This window comes from Mustela lutreola, chromosome 1 (assembly GCF_030435805.1).
Source record: "Mustela lutreola isolate mMusLut2 chromosome 1, mMusLut2.pri, whole genome shotgun sequence".
Lineage (NCBI taxonomy): Eukaryota > Metazoa > Chordata > Mammalia > Carnivora > Mustelidae > Mustela > Mustela lutreola.
In genome coordinates this window covers 166,339,117-166,359,985 of record NC_081290.1, presented here as the reverse complement: position 1 = coordinate 166,359,985, position 20,869 = coordinate 166,339,117, and the positions used below count along the sequence as shown (strand labels likewise).

The window sequence follows — 20,869 nt, the reverse complement described above, 5'->3', positions numbered from 1 at the left end:
AGTGGTTTTTCAGCACTTTCAGTGTCATGAAAATGGACACCAGTTGACCTTTTCTTGTACGTGCTTGCCTTTCTTCCCCCTCCCTCCCTTCATGCGCATCCTTTTTTCCTTGTTTCTTCTCTTTCTTTCTTAAGTCGTGCCTTTTTTTCTATCTGGGACCCTCTCAACGCTTCTCTTCCGTCCCTGGCCCAGCGCCCTCCCTCGCAGCACGCTGGTCAGCTCCTCTGGCCAGTGCACCCGCTCAGCCCCGCCCACGCGGAACTCGAGTCGCGAGGCTGCGGGAGGTGCGCTGCGCAGGGGGCGGGGCGAGACCGGCGCTCTGCAGCGGGCGTGGGCGGAGTCGGGAGCAGGCCACCTCTGCTATATCTGCGCCTGCGCTAGGCGGCTGCGGAGCCAGTCGGGACGGAGGAGACAAGATGGCGCTACGGGCGATGCGGGGGATCGTGAACGGGGCCGCACCCGAACTACCCGTGCCCACCAGTGGGCCTGTGGTGGGATCTCGGGAGCAAGCGCTGGCAGTTAGCCGGAACTACCTTTCCCAGCCTCGCCTCAGTGAGTATCAGAGAAAAAGACGAATCCTGTCTTGCTCCTTAGCTCAGCCTCTTGCTTCCATTCACCTGCTTAGCGGGGGAGGGGGCTTTATTTTTCCTTTCTCATCCCACCTGCTCTGACTTATTAGTCTGTCTCTAGAAGGAGATTTGAGTGTACCTGATGTTTTCGTAATATAGGTGGCGGAGGGCAAGAGCGTCGACAAGAACTTTTTCATGGGGTTGGTGGACTCCTGGCTATTGACCCGCCCTCTCCAACTTCCTCGACTGGAGCACCCTCAGGCTCTTGCTTCTTGTCACTTCAATCTTAATCACCCTCTGACCTCAGCTGGATCTGTAGGGGTCGAGGGAACGCCTCTTCCCATCTCCTCCCACCAGTGTAGATCTTCAGGGCTGGTCAGGAGTTCTTCCGAGGGAGACTAAGTGCCATCGCTGACGTGGTCTGGCCCTTGGTTGATGAAGGTCAGGCCCGCAGCCAGAAGATGTTCTGTGGAGGGGCTGCTGCACAGGAGGACACGTTGGTGTCAGAGACGCTACAGCTGAAAAGTACCCTGTAGGTCATCTAGTCTAACCCTCTCATTTTACAGTAGGAAGCCTAACGTTCTGGGAGGGACAGGACTTGCCAGATTTTAAACAATTATTGGCAGAACAGAAACTAAAATTTTGTTTCTTTCTTTCTTTCTTTCTTTTTTTTTCTTTCTTTCTTTTTTTGTTTTTTTTTTTTAAGTAGGCTCCATGCCCGGCGTGGAGCCCAACACTGAGTTTGAACTCAAGACCCTGAGATCAAGAGACCTGCTCAACTGACTTGAGCCAGCAGGCTCTTCTGAAATTCCGTTTAATTCTCGTTGGTCCTCCTTTTTTTTTTTTTCTTTTTTTTTTTTTTAACCATTGTCTCTTCATTTACTGACAAGTTAAACCTGACACAATTAAGTGCAAGGCTATCTTGGGGAAGCCAAGCAGCTTTGGCCATATTATATAGTATTTTTAAAAATATTTTATTTATTTATTTTACAGATCACAAGTAGGCAGAGAAGGGGTGGGGATGCAGGCTCTCTGCTGAGCAGAGAGCTGGATGTGGGGCTCGATCCTGGGACCTGAGATCATGACCTGAGCCGGAGGCAGAGGCTTAACCCACTGAGCCACCCAGACACCCTCATTTTATATAGTATTATGTGCAGAATATATTATATGCATGTTTAAGTGCTGTGATTATTTAAAGAAAAAAAAAAACCCTGCCTTAATAAATGCGGTTTTACATGGACTACCCAGTAGTTCCAAAAGAAATTTTTTTTATTACTAACCAGTACAGTTGTACAGCAACAGAGCTCTTCACAGCTTCCTTCAGAATTCAGGATGAGCCTTGGAAATAGACTCTTTTTAAAACTTGGGAAGCTGATGTTTCCCCAGGTGGTGAGACTATGTTTGCACTGGTTAGTTGCCAGAATGCTTGTTTGTGGGTGGCTCATTGCTTTAAAAGAATTTCAGATGGAAGTGTTTCAGTCTAGCCACCCTCCAGTCTGACTAATCCTATCCTGATCTGTCACTAGGTCATATGACAGCACTGCAGTATGAGGAAGAAGAAAAACACAGTTGATTCCATGGTTTGCTGAGATGTGCTTTTTACAGTGGGGATTAATCTGAATTATCTGAGAATGCTTACTGGAGGTTTATATAAGCTGAAGTGAATGTTTCAAGAAATTAACTGATGCTGCATTCTTCTGTAGATTTTGACAATAAATTTATACCTAATAATTCATATTCTTTTATGAACTGCATTTGCATGCTTTACTTTTCTTTGGGTAGACAGATACTAGTGGTGCTTCTAGGAAAAGATTATAGGGGTGCAATAGTTTCCATATAATTATTCATTCTCTGTCAGTTCAAAGAGTATCAACAGAAATAATAAAATTGTTTCAAGAGTACACCATGATTGTTAACCCTTAAGGGAGATGAGTACGCTTTTTCAGTATTCTTTGTGTGGTTAGCCAGTGGCTAAAGAATTCAGATGGTGGGTGCCTGGGTGGCTCAGTGGGTTGGAGCTTCTGCCTTTGGCTCAGTCATGATCTTGGAGTTCTGGGATGGAGCCCCGCATTGCATCAGGCTCTCTGCTCAGTGGGGAGCCAGCTTCCTCCTCTCTCTCTGCCTGCCTACTTGTGATCTCTCTCTCTCTGTCAAATAAATAAAAAAAAAAAACAGAACAAAGCAGAATTCCAGATGAGATTCCTCCTGACAAAATTGTTATTATATAATGTTTAAAACTGAACCTCAGGAACCCTTTTTTGTATCCTCACTGCCTATCACAGTACTTGACACATAGAAGGTGTCTTGTAATTGTTTTATAACTTGCATTTAAACCTTGTTCTAATACTTGAGTAGATTCTCAGTGTAGCTGGAATCAGAGTAGGGAATTGCGACACTTGGTTGAGTTGCTTTTCTGTATCTGGGTTATTCTGAATAGCATAAATGATTCCATACTTAGGCTAACAGCGAACTACATTTGAATATCATCCTTTTCTTAAATTGCCACATTCTTTATTTTAGCCCAACAGTTTTAATTGCTTCTGAATAAATACTGATTAACCTCTTAATTTTTCTAAAGATTGATTATACTGTCTTAGGTGCTATATTAATGTAGTTACTTAATGTGTGCTTTTGAATGAAGGAATGGGACTAATAATATTGGCAGTACGACTGTACAAATTGGATCCTGTTTTAAAACAACTTCACGATATTGGATCTGTTAACAAGAAATGGGAAATGAGATGCACAGCCTTAGAATAATCTTGAGCACTTTAGTTGAGTCTCTAAATTCACAAGGAAAGAAAACTTAATTATTTAAACTTTGAGCAAAGTTCAGTAATATATACTGAACTTTTAGATACTGGACATTTTGAATTAGATAATCTCCATTGTTCTTGAGACCTTAGATCAGAACTAACCTTGTTTCTTATTTCATAAAGCAGAGGTAGCCTCAATGAAAAAGTCAAGTAAAGGAATCATAGATCTACTTTTTCTGGAACTTCTCCCTTTTTGTCCACCTGTCAGGGTGTGGGTCTCTACTGTTCTTGCACAATAGAAGATGATTGCCGGGGGTTTTTATTTTGCTAATAAGGTAGAGACTAGAGTACTGGATCTCTTGTGCAATGACTGTCCAATTTTCTCGTTGAAAATTTCACAATCATTAAGTGGCCTTACTAGTGTTGAACAATCTCATATCCTACAGGAGGAAGAGGATGTCGTCTTACAGAACATATGCTTCTACAAAAACCTTTATAGATTTTGGTTTTGAAATATTACTCCATAAATATTTATTGCCTGCTTGATAGTTCAGAATCAAAGATGTAACTTTTTGGTCTTAGAATGTGCTCACCATATAATGTAATTTGTGTCAGTGTTGTCAGAAATTCTGAATATCACCTGCAGACTTAACTTCTTATTCATTTGGAAATTTTCATAAGAAGAGTGTTCATTATTTTGGTGAACAGAAATTTTTATATAACTTGTGAAAAGGTTTTGAAAACAATGAATACTGTTATGCTGAAAATAAATAAAAAGTAAATTAAAAAAAAAAGAAGAGCAGCTATAATATCTTTGGCAGCTTTACTTGAAACTGTTCTCTCTACTTTGGGCCATTAATGATAATAGTGAGGAAGGCTGGATAAATACTGTTTAGAGTTAAGTAGAGTTTGATATCATTTTTTTCTGCTTGTATTTTTTTAAACATTTTATTATTATGGAAAAGAGCTATAGTTGCTATATAAACTGTCTTCTAGTACCTGTTTGTAATCCAAAATGTTAGGAACTGTGTCATCTATATTTTTTAATTATATTGGAAACTAAGTTCAGAAATACTATAAAGTCATAGAATGCCAACCTTAGAATTGGGGTGGGGGGGTGGGGGAAGCCAAACAAACCAAAAACCAAAAAAAAAAAAAAAAAAAAAACAAACCCACCTCCCTTTTAGTAACAAATTTCTCAGAGCCTTAGTTTCTTTAAATGTAGAGTGGGTATATAAGCCTACCCCCAGCATTTTGTGAGCCTGAAATGAGATGACCTATCTGAAGACATTCTGTGTAAGTACAAAGCACTCTCCAAATGTAGTTTGGTGATATTTCTGTTTGGATTTGGGTTATTGTTAGTGTTAAATTTGTATATGTCAGTTTAATTTAAATCATGCATGCTCCTGGGGCACCTGGGTGACTCAGTGGGTTAGGCCTCTGCCTTTGGCTCAGATCATGATCCCAGGGTCCCAGGCCCCACATCAGGATCTCTGCTCATCGGGAAGCCTGCTTCCCTCTCTCGCTGTCTGCCTCTCTGCCTACTTGTGATCTCTGTCTGTCAAATAAGTAAATTAAAAAAAAAAAAAAAAATCCATGTTCCTTAAGCTCTGATTGGTATCCGAAGTAGTTTCCTTGCTTTTGTGTGTGTGTGTGTGTTTTTCAGTGAGGGGAAACTGCTGAAGAAAGCATCTCATTAGATTCTCCCTTTTCTGCTTAAAACCTCCAGTGGCTATACTCCCATTAGAGAAAGATTGTTCAGCAATAGTGACAAAATGTAGACACAAGAAAAATACTGTCCAGTGCATTAAATAGTAAAAATAGCTTGCTTTTTTTTTTTTTTTTTTTGCTTACTTTTTCATAGCTAAGTTGCAGCCTCCTGAAATTATTTTGAGATAGTATAGCTAAGTAAGTCTTGCAAATAATTACAAGAGTGTACCAGACCACAAAAAAACAACCAGTTTGTTTTGGAATTTGAGCTGCAGTACAGAGTTAAAAGAACAAGGGACTTTGGTGCCAGACTGTAAGTTCAGATCCTTGGGCAATTTACTTGAGTTCTGAGTATCATTTTTCTCTTCTATAACTTGGTAGATCTTTTATGGAGATTAAGTGGGAATTCCTGACAAGTACTTATTAAATTATATTGATGGTGTAGGTATTAATCAGTTAATTTGAATAGTTATTTGTAGGCTTTTTATATGAAAAGGCTATATACATTGTTGCAAATTTAGAGACTGCTTTTGATGAAGTAGAATCTTAATAGAAGTCAGCTTGATTCACTGTTTCCAGCGAAAATGATGAGTAGTGTTTCTTTTTCTTCCTCATGCTTATGCTTGTGACTGGCAAAACTTCCTAATTTTAAATGAGCTTGAATTTAAACATGAGATTGTGAAGCATGTTTGTTGTAGAGGTTAAAGTTAAAGGAGGTGAAATCATGGTGGAAAAAATTTGCAGAATCTGAAGGATTTTGTTGGTTACATTTTATTCAAAACAGTTGCTTCTAAATCTTAAAACTGGATCTTCCCCCCAACCCCACCAGCCCTCACCCTATTCCTATCCCTTTTTTAAGTAAAGGTTTTGAGCTGCTATTCTTATATTTTTAAAAATTGGTTTCTAAGAAAAACATGTTTCAAATGTAGCTCCCTCTGCACTTCTATGTAGCAGTTTTAGAAAGTCATTAAAAAATTGAATGTTTGAACACTAAAAATGAGAACAATAAATTTTTTAGGGGTAGAAATTATTTTTAAGAGTATTAGTTTATTTTCATACAGTGGGGAAGATTTTCATAAAAAATAAGTGTGACAGCTGAGGTTTTTCTGTAATTTAAAGGGAGCAAATGATTAATTGTTTTACATTACCATCCATTCAGGTAACTTAAGTTTTTAAATTTGTGACTTGCTTCTTATTATCTGAGGTTAAAAAAGTCATTTGGGAGCCTTTTAAAATTATTGCAATTGTAGATATTTAGGCAAATATTAGGATCACGTTTAAATGTCCTATGAGTATGAATGAAAAGTAAGTGCCCCAATAGTGCTTTCCTGCTTTCAGCATTTTGTACCAGGGTACTGCTTCCTGTTTTTAAGTTCTCAAGCCCCTTGAGTGGACAGACTAGATATATTAAATGGTTTCCTCATTCTTGGAAGTCTACATTTGTGCCAGAAATTTCTGTCCCAAGACCTCAGAAGAAATCAAGCAAGTAAAAAATTCTGTTAGTGGACAGTGTATCACAACATATTCAATGCCTTGTAGTAAGTTTTCTTCATTTTTTTTTCAACTGTTCTGATCATTCAATTTAGTTAATTCTGACATTGTTAGAATTACTGTCTCCTGAATGTTCTGTTTTATACTAATTACCATTACATTTGACATGTTTGTAGGTATGGTAGGGTTGCAGGATAGCTACCTCCTTTCTAAAATGAAGGATTTGAGTCATGCCCTATAGACTAGTAGTTTAATCCTAGAGTAGAAAATAGAAGCCTCTAAACTGACTTTTTTTTGTCTGTTTGTTTAAGGATCATATTTGATCTCTGGCCTTTCATTCCATTAGCCACTCCCCTCTTCCTAAAGCACTTTTCCCTGTAGTTTTTATGACATCATTTAATTATGGCTTTTACCTCACAGATGACATTTTCTCAGATTTCCTTTGTGAGTTTTATCACTTGTGCTTCAAGTTGTTGAGACTTTCCTTTATCTACTTTGCTAAGTGCCTCCTCTTCTTTAAAGCATTTCCTTTTCTAGGTAAGAACTCCTTACCTAGGTTTTTCCTCTGCTCCCACAAACCCTCTGTACACCTCTGTTTTAGCCCTTAATTCTTCCCCCTTCTCCATATAAAACTGGGAACTCTTCAAAGAACTCTGCTCCTCTGTGTCTTCTTTGTTTTTGTATTCTGGGTCCTTAAAGTGACTTACAGTAAGAATGCAAAATGGTTTTGGTTGGATGAAGGTAGATTATGAAAAGTTGTACAGGCACAGGTATATTTTATAAATTCAATTAAAAAAATTTCTGTTTGAGTGCTCCATATTATAATAAGTGCCATAGAGAGAGGAGCTTTTTGATAATATTGCAGAGGTAATTGTAGGTTGTCCTGTCTGACTGACTAAAGCTTGATTCTTTTCTTTCTTTCTAGCATACAAGACAGTATCAGGAGTCAATGGTCCACTAGTGATCTTAGATCATGTTAAGGTAATACCACTGTGATAATCATTTAACTATTTATGTAAAAACATGGTTCTGTTTAGTACACTTTAAATTTTATGTTGTGATTTTTTAACCCACTTTTTGGTCTGAATGTCAGTGCTAGATAGGAGATGAGTTTTAAATCAAAAGTCAGAAGACTGGATTCCATTGGTGGATCTAATATGGATTCTGTTAAGCTACATCATCTGCAGAATTCTTTTTTTGGGGGGGTCAATCCTACCTCATAGGTTTATGAGGAAAAACAATAATAATATATGATTGTGTTTTATAACCTATAGGTTATTGTGTAGCTCTGATAGCTTCTGGTTCCTGTCATAGACTGCCATGTGTTATAACTATTTGTTAATAGTATTTGTCTTTTTTTACTAAATTTTAAGATCTTTCACTGAATAAACAAAGTTAACTTTTATCTTTGAGGGCCTGATACTGGTATTTAGGTAGCAAACAAAAGCAGATTCTCTCAACAGTGATTAAAGCCCTAAAGCAAAGAATAGTTTTTACTTAGTTTGTTTTAAGGATGTGGAGTTATATCTTTTTTTTTTTTTTTTTTGCCACACTTGTACATAAGAATTATAAACACTAAGACTGTTATCATAGAAAAAGTGACGTAGAACATAGACCATAATTGCATACCCTACAGAAAGCCTCCTACCTGAGCTTTATGATCAAAATATCTTCAGAGAAAATAATTGATATAATATGCTCTCTAGAACAGTAATTATGTACTGGTTGATGTTGGGGTACTTTGGGCGTAAGGCACATAATTATTGTTTGTTGAGAAAAGTAATGATGGAAATATGTTTGGCATGTGACCCTTCTAGAAGCAGAAAAGAAATTTAAAAACAGCTCATAAAAGAAAGGGCAAAATGCATTGTTTCTTCAGTTTTATCACTAAGATTATATTTTTATGCATGACAAGGTATCTATACAAATTAACCTCAGTATTAAACATAACAAATTTACCTCCGGGCCATAATCTCATACTAGTAGTCTGCAATTTGATTCAAAGTCTCAATATAGTGTACTCAATTTGCACAAAGTTTAGATCAGTACCCATTAATGTTTTGTGAAAGAGTGGAACCTGCACTTTTATTTTTGAGGAAAAGATAGGAAGTTTTTTTTTTTTTTTCTATAGTCTTTTATTAGATAGCATTTTTGGCTTACATTTTAAAAACATGAAACTTTTTTGTTAGCAAATGTTATTGAAAATAAAAATATTTGCCTTTCTTTCTTTTTTCTTTTAAGATTTTATTTATTTGAGAGAGAAGAGGGAGAGAGAGCATGAGAGCATGAGCAGAGGGAGGGGCACTGGAAGAGGGACAAGCAGAGCCCAACACATGGCTCAGTTCCAGGACCCTGAGATCATGACCTAAGCTGAAGTCAGTGTTTAGCTGACTTGAGCCACCTAAGTGCCCCCAAAATATTCAGGTTTCAATTATGTTAAACACTGAGCTCAGAATAGAAGATACGATGGGGAACAATGAGTCCTCCCCCAGTGGAGCATCATGTAGGGGAGAAGCAAATATAATGCAGATAAACATACCTAATTAGTAAGTGCTATGAAGGTTAAGTGGGGTGCTGTGAGAATAAGGAGGAAGACTTTAGAAGACATCTTTGAGGAAGTAACTTTAAGAGTGTTCAAAAAGCTTCATTGAATGCTTGCTTGGGGTAGATAGAGCTCCAGCTGAGGAAAAACTGGTAAATAAATGATAGGTAGGTGTAGGAATGGTTTTATAACCCCAGATTTATAGTGGCTTTTTAATTTAAAGGGTAAAGGAAGAGATAATCTTAACACAAATTTTGTCAGATTAGAGATGGAGACTGCTACTCAAGTCATGTTATGAAATTGGCTTTTTTTTTTTTTTGAGATTTTACTCATTTATTTATTTGTCAGAAAGAGACAGCATAAGCAGGGAAAGTGGCAGGCAGAGGAAGAAGTGGGCTCCCTGCTGAGCAAGGAGCCTGATGTGGGACTCGATCCCAGGACCCTGGGATCATGACCTGAGCTGGAGGCAGACACTTAACCAACCAAAGCACCCAGGCATCCCTGAAATTGGCATATTTTTAATTTCCAAACCAGACAAAGGGTAATACTAGAAAAGAAGAAAGATAATTATCCTCACTTAAAAGCACAGATTCCAAAATTCTTAATAAAAATATACTCATATATTGGAAATTAGCAAATATAATTATGTAAAAAAATAATAGAATTATGACAAAGTAGAATTTATCCCAGTAATACAAAGATGATTTGATGTGGGCACCTGGGTGGCTCAGTGGGTTAAAACCTCTGCTGTCGGCTCAGGTCATGATCCCAGAGTTCTGGGATCGAGCCCCACACCGGGCTCTCTGCTCTCCAGGGAGCTTGCTTCCTCCTCTTTCTCTCTGCCTGCCTCTCTGCCTAGTTGTGATCTCTGTTTGTCAAATAAATAAATAAAATCTTTGAAAAAAAAAATGATTTGATGTTAAGAAATGTATCAGTAGGGGCACCTGGGTGGCTCAGTTGGTTAAGCAACTGCCTTCAGCTCTGGTCATTATCCTGGAGTCCCGGGATCAAGTCCCACATCAGGCCCTCTGCTCATGAGGGAGCCGGCTTCTCCCTCTGCCCCTCGCCCCTTTCATGCTCACTCTCTCTCTCTCAAATAAATAAAATCTTTTAAAAAAAAAAAAGGTAATTTTTAAAAAATTACATGTAATTTAAAATGTAAATGTTTTTACATTTACATTTTTACATTTTACATTTACATATAAAAATGTAAATGTAAAATGTAAAAATGTAAATTATTTTTTAAAGATATCCACCATAACCTATAGGAAACAACATACTTAAGAGATTCTGGTAAAATTCTTATTTAAATCAGAAACAAGATGAGGATATCTGGTTGTTCCCGCACTATCCGTCTTTGTACTTAGAACCTAACCAGTGCTGCAGAGGAAAAAGAAATAAGGGTATAAAGCTATTAGGAGGGAAACCTAACCAGTGCTTCAGGGGCAAAAAAGGAATAAGGGTATAAAGCTTTTAGAAGAGAAAAGGCACAGCAGTCATCATTTCTTGGTGATACAGTTAACTAAACCAAGTCATTCAGTGGGCAAACTATTAGAAATAATGATGTAACACAGTTGCTGGATACAAGAATCAGTCTACAGAAATCAGGAGTGTTGTATATTCCAGAATTCATTATTTACAGAAAACCATAAAACTTTGTTGGAAGACTTAAAATAAAGGGAGATTCCATGTTTGTGAATGAAAGGACTCAGAGTAAATATATTGATTCCACCCAGGGAACAGAATCCGTTAGAGAGAGAGTAATTAAAATTAAAGACTGGGCGCAGGCATAAGCAGTTGTATCAGTGGAGCAAAATTAAGCACTCTGAAACCAGTTCTTATTACACTGGGTATTTGACTTGGGTCAATGATAAAAGCATCATTACAGGTCAATAGGGGACAAGTTGTGCTGCTTAGTAAATATTATTGGGGTAATTGGTTTTCTATATGAAAAAGAATGAAAATGAGAAAAGTAAATTTGCATACTACAAACAAAGCCAATTGAATTAAAGGCCTAAACCTGAAGAACCTTTTAGAAGACAAAATCAAAAGCCATTTATATAAATTTAAATTAAAAGGTTTTCCTAAACAAGATACGAAAGGCACAAATCATAAAGGAGGACAAGTCATTTTAGTACTTAAGAAGTTTTGAAACTTCTGTATGATAAGATAAAAAATAAAGGGCAAGATAACAGAGTGGAAGTCTATATTTTTGAAAGGGTTGATATCCAGAATCTGTAAAGCTCCTACACATTAAAGAAAAAGTAGATCTATTTGAAAAGTGGAAGAAACATAGGGAATATAAAGAAGAGATATAACCCAATAATAGGTAATTAAGTCTCAGTTGTCAATGAACATGAAAAGCTGTTTAATACTGGGAAAATACAAGTTGAAAAGATGCTAATTTTTCTTTATCAAAATGGCAAAAATTAAAGTTCAGTAAAGTAAGATTGACATAGTTGTAGGGAAATGATGATTTTGTATACTGCTAGGGAGATTGTAAATTAATACAATTCCTTTTCAGAGTAACTTGAAAATTTACGGAATGGGCACAGCCTGTATGTAGCCCACCGCTTGTTTACCCAAGGGAAAACACACTTGGCCTGAGGGAGCTGCATGGAAGAATGCTCTTGTTCAATGTTTGTAATAGTGTAAATTTGGAATAGCCTTGAACTCCATTGACACATAAAATGTGTCATTTTAACTACATTTGTTTTATTTTAACATTGATTCTAAGATGCCCATTTATTCATGTTACCATCTCCATAATCAAGAATTTTAAAATCAGTGATGTACCATATTTTAATTGAGAGATATTTTCCTTCACATCAGTCAAAGTAGTGATGTGCTTTTCAATAGATTAGGTTGATAAAATGAGGTAAATATTACCAAAATGGATCTATAATATAAGGTCAAGTGAAGAAAACGAAAAGTTGCAGGATAATATATTTAGTATGTTGTCATTTATGTAAAATAACTAAAATCTATTTTTGGAAACTGCATTTTTAATTATTAAAAGTGAAAGAGGAATATGTATTTGGTTAGGAGAATTTGAGGACACATTTATCTTATTATAATAGTGATTATTTTATTATTATTTTTTTTAAGATTTTTAAAATTTATTTATCAGAGAGAGAGAGGGAGAGAGAGTGAGCACAGGCAGACAGAATGGCAGGCAGAGGATAGTGATTATTGTATTTTTAATTGGCATTTTATCCCCCTCCCCACAAAGCATATAGGTGAGTACACACAGAGCCCAGAAGCAAACATCAGTTCTGAGTGATGGGAATGTGGTTATTGTAAGTTTTGCGTCTTTCTTTAGTCTCAAAGTTTAAAACCTGTACACCGGAGAAAAAAATTAATTGCTGCTGTTTTATGGATTTAAGACCTTTCTCACTACCTTATGCTGTGTTTACCAAATTATATGTGCCAGTGTAAGTGTTTTAAGGTTGTAAACTACCTGAGGATGTTACAGACTCTCAGTATATACCTGTGTGGTTTAGAGAGGTGGGGAGATTTTACCTGTATACATGCTTTGATAGAGATAGAGCGTATAGAATAATTTGGGGAGCTTTTAAATATTGGTTATTGACCCTTTATTTTATCTGGTATAGTTTCCCAGATATGCTGAGATTGTCCACTTGACTTTACCAGATGGCACAAAGAGAAGTGGGCAAGTTCTAGAAGTTAGTGGTTCCAAAGCAGTGGTTCAGGTAAGCATCACTTTCCAAATCTGGCCAGCTGAACAAAAACACAAGGAAAACCTCTTGCCTTTTCTAGAGATCATTGAGTAAGTCTATTTTTAGAGATTGATTATTTACTGTGGGAAGAAAAAAATTATTTTTTCTTGTTGTCTTGCTAAATGATAGCCACCTATGTCTATCCTAGTCCAGTACCTCCACTGCCATTGGTAAACTTTTTTTTTTTTTTTTTTTTTAAAACAAAGCAGATAATCTCACGGAAGGAGAGAGATGAAAGGCAAAATTTATAACTTACGGGATAAAACCAAAGCAGTATCTGAGCCTATTTCTTTAAATCGTCTCTTGTAATACCTAGTTTTTAATGTTACCAATTATGGGAAATGCCAGTTTTCTCAAATTACATGTTCCCCTAAAAAGTAATCTAGAGCAAGTTTTCTGAAAGGGCTAGATAATAAATTGTTTAGGCTTTATGGGACAACCAAAGGTCTCTAATGCATATTCTTCTTCATTTCTTTACCTTCCTTTCTTATTTTCTTAAACCCTTTAAAAATGTAAAAAACATTCTTAGCTTGATGGAGTTGGACTAGAGTCATGATCCTTGGTCTAGAGGTTGGCAGTTTGGTTCATCACCGTGGACCTTTCTTCGTTATATTGAAAATAGTTTGTATATATGTATTTTACTTTATATGGGCTGTTGAACAGACAGAAATAATACTTAAGTACTTACAATCTAAATTCCTTTTGCCTTTCTGATTACTTCTCTTTCTCACTAGGTATTTGAAGGGACATCGGGTATAGATGCCAAGAAAACATCCTGTGAGTTTACTGGGGATATTCTCCGAACACCCGTGTCCGAGGATATGCTTGGTAAATGGATGTTGTTATGTATTCTGAGCAGGGATCTGTTTTCTTTTAAACATATTTCCATGGCGTCTTTCTTAAAAAATTACCTATTTGAGTCATGGTCCATTCTGTACTGTCTTGCTACTGTTTCACAGGTCGGGTCTTCAATGGATCAGGCAAACCCATCGACAGAGGTCCTGTTGTACTGGCTGAAGACTTTCTTGATATTATGGGTAAGATAATAAATGGGTTTCTGTGTTTTGAAGAAAATAGCCTCTGTTTTATATCTTTGTCAAATAGTGATTTTTGTGATAGTTTAAGTAGATAACCAATATGGTCCCTATTAATTGCTTTATTTAATAAATTTATGTTTTTTGGAAATCATAAAAATTTTATGTAAAATATTTTAAGGTATTATAAAATGTCACTGTGACGTATCTGAAATGAACATTGCTTTGAAATATAAGTGGCTTCTAAATTAGGATTTTTTTTCTTATTTACTGTATCTTTTTTTCTTTAGGAACTTGTTCTGCTACCATATAGTTTGTAAGTCTACAAAAGACTAATGGGAAGATTTCTTAAATAGTTTCAGATTTTAAAAAGCTGATTTTTTTTAAGAGAGGAAAGAAATGGCTTATATGTTTTAGTCTTAATGTCTTAAAATTTTCTCTTTCGGAAATATATTAGGCCAGCCAATCAATCCTCAGTGTCGAATCTATCCAGAAGAGATGATTCAGACTGGCATTTCGGCCATAGATGGCATGAACAGTATTGCTCGGGGGCAGAAAATTCCTATCTTCTCTGCTGCTGGCTTACCACACAATGAGGTGAGAGCTAGGATCTGTTTGGTCTGAAATTTAACAAAGGAGAATTTCTAAATGTTTCACTGTTAATAAGAAGCTAGATAAAAGGTTTTTAACAATACTCACTTGTACCCAATATCCATTTTAGCAATTTTCAATGTTACTGTTTATATAATCCAGCTACATTGAATCTCAATCTATGCCGGATGTCTGTGTTCTTGCTTACTCTTACAAATCTTTACAAAAAGTACAAAGTAGCTTTTTGGGGTAAGTCCTTTAGAACATAATTTCATTCATTATAATTGCAATTACAAAAAGTTTAGGATAAAAGTTATTTGTTGTAGAAGTATTATTTTAAATTTCAACTTAGTTCTCTTGTACTTCTCATCAGATTGCAGCACAAATCTGTCGCCAGGCTGGTTTGGTAAAGAAGTCCAAAGATGTGGTGGACTACAGTGAGGAAAATTTTGCAATTGTATTTGCTGCTATGGGTGTAAGTATAATTTTTTTCTGTTTTGGTATGACATTATAAGATTATTTATTTTATTAGAACAATGTAGAAAACCACACATACATCATTGGATTTATTTCTAGGCAGAGAAGTTGCAACTTGGCATTTTGGATAAACTCTGGATTAAAATTTAACATTTGACTGCAAATTTTTTTTTAGTTTTTATTTTATTTTTTAATTTCTTTTAAGTGTTCCAGAATTCATTGTGCTCCATGCAATATGTGCCCTCCCATAATAGCCACCACCAGGCTCACCCAGCCTCCCACCATCCATCCAAAACCCTCAGATTGTTTTTCAGATCCACAGTCTCTCATGGTTCATCTCTCCCTCCAATTTCCCCCAACTCCCTTCTCCTCTCCCATCTCTCCATGTTCTCTGTGTTATTTCTTATGCTCCACAAATAAGTGAAACCATATGATAATTGACTCTCTCTGCTTGACTTATTTCACTCAGCATAATCTCTTCCAGTCCTGTGCATTTTGCTACAAAAGTTGGGTATTCATCCTTTCTGATGGAGGCATAATACTCCATAGGACCACATCTTCCTTATCCATTCATCCGTTGAAGGGCATCTTGGTTCTTCCACAGTTTGATGACTGTGGCTTTTGCTGCTATGAATATTGGGGTACAGATGGCCCTTCTTTTCACTACATCTGTATCGTTGGGGTAAATACCCAGTAGTACAATTGCAGGTTGACTGCAAAATTTAAGAGTAATTTTCTTTATGCCCAATGCAGTTTGTTTACTCTGTTGGCTTTTATGAAATTTTGTGGGTACTTGAGATTTCAAAAGAGGGAACAGTGTAGATCCATAGATTAGCCTTCATCAGAAATACTGAGAATTTTTCTTCTCCTAGCACTGATGAAGTCATTGCTATTTAGGTAAACATGGAAACTGCCCGGTTCTTCAAATCTGACTTTGAAGAAAATGGCTCAATGGACAATGTCTGCCTCTTTTTGAACTTGGCTAATGACCCAACGTGAGTAAATAGAGCTGTTTCTTTCTGTTCACTCAGGCTTCAGATCAAAAATGTTACCTAAGACAAGGGAAGTGAAATATGACCATGAAAGGAACATGGGGCTAGGAGTAGGAGAACTGTGGTTAATTAAATTTGGCTCTATTTCTTGCTGGTTACTAGGCTTTGGCCAAATCACATAGGCTCTAATTTCAGTTTTCTCTTTAAGGAAATATAAGTAATACTTGTCTCATACTGTTGTTGTGCATTTTAAGTGAGATAATACATGTAAATTACTTAGGACCCAGACCATACTTAATGATCTTTTCCTCTTACCTGAGAAATCTAGCCACTCCCCTGTTTCTTCCCTCCCTCCTTGTTTCTCTCTCAATTTTGAGAGGAATATAGTTCTGAGAAATTATGGGTCCATTTCTAAAATAATCTAACTTTGTAGCATTAGGTAGTTCTTATTATGAAAAAAATGACTACTTATTCTAAAGTAATAATTGCTTTTTTATTTTTTAAATTAAATTTATTTAGTTACTTAAAACTTAAATAAATTTTCTCAGTTTATTTAAAACTTTTGAAGGGGGACTCTAATTTCCAGCATCATGTTGTTTTGTCTTTTTATTTTTATATATTTATATAAAATAGATTTTAATATAAAATATAAATATAAAATATGTTTATATAAAATGTATTTATATATTTTAATTTATATTTATATTTTTGCCTTTTTATTGGAGTAACAAAGGACTTAATATTCCATTTCAGTATTGAGCGAATTATCACTCCTCGCTTGGCTCTTACTACAGCCGAATTTCTGGCCTATCAATGTGAGAAACATGTATTGGTTATCCTAACAGATATGAGTTCTTATGCTGAAGCCCTTCGAGAGGTAACTTTTTTTTCAAAATGGGTTACTTTTCAGAGTTTTCTGTCTCTTTACAAGTTTTCATTTTTCTTTAATCATCTTTTTTTAAGATTCATCTCTCATGTATTAGTAGAATACCTTAATTAATTGAAAAGGAAAACATAACTTTTTTGTGTCTAGTTGGAGAGATTATAAATTATATATAATTATTAGCCTAGTTATACTGTCACATCTTTATGTATTTAAGACTTGACTCTAAAAGGCAGCAAATGATGCAAGCTCTTTGTTCAGTTACTCTCCCAGGATTGTCCATATTGTCAATTTTTAACCCTTTTCAGAATTTCATTTTTAGTAATATTAATATTTAAATAAATGAAGAGCATACTCTTGACTCCACCCTTTTTAGAACTTTTTCCTTCAGAAAACATGGTGTTTATTTAGGAACAGTGTTAAGATTCTAACAGGTACCACCCAGAAGTTTGGGGTGTTCATTCAAATACAAATTACTGAAATTTTAAGCAAGTTACTCTTCTAAACATGTAAAAGGGGATAAAAAAGCTTCTTATATAAATACCTGGCTATATAAATACCTGGCTTCTTAAAAATCCTTGAGATCCATCACCATATCTCACTCTGCTGCAATGGTTTTTCAGGGAAGCATTTTTCTTTCCATCTGTCACAGACCAGTAATTTTCTAAAGTACAATTAAAATGAGTTATTAGAAAATGTTTTAAAGACGATACATAACTTACAACCCTAGAATTTATTTTTCTTTTTTTTTTCCCCCCCCACTAGATCCAACGGACATAAAAGCACTCTGTCAGATTGCCATTAGGGTTTTTAAATGCTTATCCTACTTTCTGTGTTATCTCATTATCCATTAATAGAAGCTGGTCTGCAGACCACACTTTGAATAACACTGCTATAGGATACTCTTTGGAGGTGCCAGAGTAGCACCTAAAAGTTGGGCTCAGTGCTTTAGGGTTCTTGGTGGTTATCGATTAATATACACAGCTATATTATAATGTGCATGTCTCCATGAGAAAGACTATTTATTCTTATTTTGCACAGTGAATGGTCTCCTGGCTCTGTGATCTTGGGAAATTATTTAACTGTCCCTTGATCCCAACTATAAACTGAGGTTAACAACAATCCTATGAGGATTAAATTAAATATGTAAACTGCATCAAATGATTCCTGGGATGTATTTCCTCCCCTTTTGACCTTTTTAACATTAGCTTACATAAATATTGCAAAATCCGTGGCATGACATAGATCTTGTGAACTAAAAATGTTCTTTTAGTTTTAAAATAACTTCCTTTGATTTATAAAATTCCAAGCAGTTTTTTTTTTTTTTTTTTCTAGCAAGCTATTTAAAGATTTGCATTATGGTGATAAGATTGTAGCAAAAAAGTCCCCAATTGTCAACATTTTTGTTGCAGAATAATCTGAAGTTTTGTTGGCTAGATTTTTAAATCATCTTCCAGAGACAGTATTTAAAAGTGAAAGATGATACTTCCAACTTTGCATTTGGGTATGTTCAAGCTAATGTGTTCTAAGATTTACTTTTCATATTCAGGTATGTCACATTCTTCTTCTTGACTTACTGTCAGGTTTCAGCAGCCAGGGAAGAGGTGCCTGGTCGGCGAGGTTTCCCAGGTTACATGTATACAGATTTAGCCACGATATATGAACGCGCTGGTCGAGTGGAAGGTAGAAATGGCTCAATTACTCAAATCCCTATTCTCACTATGCCTAATGATGGTAAGTTTTTGGTCTTTGGATTATAGCAGACATAAACATTTTAAGGACTTGATTCTGAGAACATCTACCTTTTTGAGTTGAAAATTTTTTTTTCCAAGTTTTTACTTAAATTTCAGCTAATTAACATATACTGTAATATTAGTTTCAGGTGCAGAATTTAGTGATTTATCACTTTCATACAATACCTGGTGCTCATCACAAGTGCCCTCCATCACCATGACCTGTTTTCCCATCCCCCAACCCTTTTCTACAGCAATCCTCAGTTTCTTCTCTGTAATTAAGAGTCTGTTTCTTGGTTTGCCTTTTCCCCCATGTTCATTTGTTTTAGAGCTGAAATTCTTTTGAAGGTTTATCCTTTAAGAGTTTACCTTAACTACGTGATTTGTATCTAAATGAAACTTTTCATTTGTTAACTGCCCATAGTAATCATCCTTTTGTAGAAGAAGAAAAGCAATTTCCTTTGTAATTAGAATTTTCAGTTCTCATTTGTTATGTTACTGTTGAGTGTCTACTATTTGTGGGACACTGATCTAGATACAAGGAAATTCTTTTTTATTTAATTCATTCTCTAATGTAAGTTACTTGATCTTTTGGATTGATTTGGGTATTTTTTATGTGCATGCATCAATAAGTTAAGCTAGCTTAAGTGTCAGATAAAGAGCACAAATAGTAAATGTCACAAGAATTTCAGGACAGAGTGATCACCAGAGGCCCATTAAAAGAGGACTCCGTTTTACTTGACACACAGTGCAGTACCTGTTTGAATTTATGCTCAAGAGTGAAACAAGTCAGTAGTCTTCTTCTATGACTGCTTTTTGTTCTTGTCTCAGTGTTTAAAAAGCAATTTTTGCAAGGTATTTTCAGAATAATAACTCATATAATTGAGTGCTGTTTTTAATACTTTATAAATATTACCTCATTTAATCCTCATAGTGAAAGACCCGCGGCTCCCCTTACCCAAGAATCCAACACTGCCACTGGATGCAATCAGCAAGAGGTTCTTTATTGTTACGCAGGCGCCTGCGGGTGGTCAGCGCGCGCCTGCGGGTGGTCAGCAGCTCCTGCTAGCTGAGCACACCTGGCTGGGGTGGTGCAGGATTTTTATAGACAGGTACAAACAAGTCCCGGATGGGACGGGGCCGATTGGCTGACAATTTGAACATTTGAAAAAAGGCATACTTGGTGTTAGCGGATTGGCTTTGGAAGACCCCCTCGCGTGAAGAGAAAGGCGGGAAGGGGAAACAAAGAGGGGAAGTTTGACCTTATTACTCAGCAGAAAGACATCCTGCCTACCTGACTATGCAGCCCTCTGTCTACGTGACCTACGTGACCATGCAGCCCCCTTGCCTATGTGACCATACCTCGGCTATTAGGAGAAGGTATCTTGTTCAAACAGGAGACAAGTGTCATGCCCTAAAAGCCAAGCGGTTACAGAAAAGCAAAAGAGCAGTTACATTGAATTCAACCCTGGGGGAAGGGTCTTTTCATTGCAAGGGGAGGAGGGGTACTTTTACACAACAAAAGAGCAGTTAAGTAGTTAACGACGGGGGGGGGGGGGGGGGGGAAGGGGGGGTCTTTCAATAGCAGCTTTAAAGTGAATGCTCTACTCTGAGGCACAGGGAGGTAAAGTAATCTCTTGAGGTTAGGAAGTGATAGTTTTAGAACCCAGGCAGTCTGAATTCATAATTCATACTGTACTGTCTCTGACTTGAAAATGATTATTTCAAAAAAGTACCTGTAAGATTACTTTATGTAATTCAACTAACTTAGAAACGTCTTGCTTTGTAGAACTTTCTTGGTGCTGCCCGCATAATGGTGTTTTGCTTATCTAACATTCCTGTACTTCTCATGTTGAAATGGTTTATATCCATCTGAATAGCTTATAAACTAAGAATGCTTTCTCAGTATATGTTAAATTGGCAAACCTCTGCCAGGAAATTTTTGGAGTTTTATTTATATTTTGGGGGGAAATAACTAGGAGACCATGGTACTTTTCCTAAATGCAACTAATTTACTTTATGTGCCAATAGATATCTAACCGTGCTGCAACTCAGTAAATAAAACCATCCAATATGATAGTCGCTAGCTACATTTGGCTGTTTAAATTCCAGAGTTCATTAAAATTAGATAAAATTTGAAATTAAGTTTTTCACTTCCAGTAGCCACATTTCAAGTACTCAGTAGCCACATTTGGCTGGTGGCTACCAGCACAGATACAGAACTTTTCTGTCATCATACAAAATTACTTTAAAGAGCACTGTTTTTCATAATGCTGTATGTAACACACACGCTTCCTGTGATTCATTTATATGATATGGATCCTTTAACTAATGTCAGATGTCTTCCTCTG

General features: G+C 36.3%; 1 protein-coding gene across 1 annotated transcript in view; it reads left to right on the top strand.

Moving 5' to 3' along the window:
- The first annotated feature begins 370 nt into the window (after positions 1-370).
- ATP6V1B2 (ATPase H+ transporting V1 subunit B2) overlaps positions 371-20,869 on the top strand; it is a 41,243-nt gene continuing 20,744 nt past the window's right edge. The window contains exons 1-10 of the mRNA XM_059178917.1: positions 371-552; positions 7,452-7,507; positions 12,683-12,781; positions 13,543-13,636; positions 13,768-13,845; positions 14,300-14,439; positions 14,807-14,908; positions 15,808-15,905; positions 16,656-16,779; positions 18,369-18,519. Of these exons, the coding sequence (XP_059034900.1) occupies positions 417-552; positions 7,452-7,507; positions 12,683-12,781; positions 13,543-13,636; positions 13,768-13,845; positions 14,300-14,439; positions 14,807-14,908; positions 15,808-15,905; positions 16,656-16,779; positions 18,369-18,519 (1,078 nt within the window). The 5' untranslated portion in view covers positions 371-416. The remainder of the gene's footprint in view (positions 553-7,451; positions 7,508-12,682; positions 12,782-13,542; positions 13,637-13,767; positions 13,846-14,299; positions 14,440-14,806; positions 14,909-15,807; positions 15,906-16,655; positions 16,780-18,368; positions 18,520-20,869) is intronic.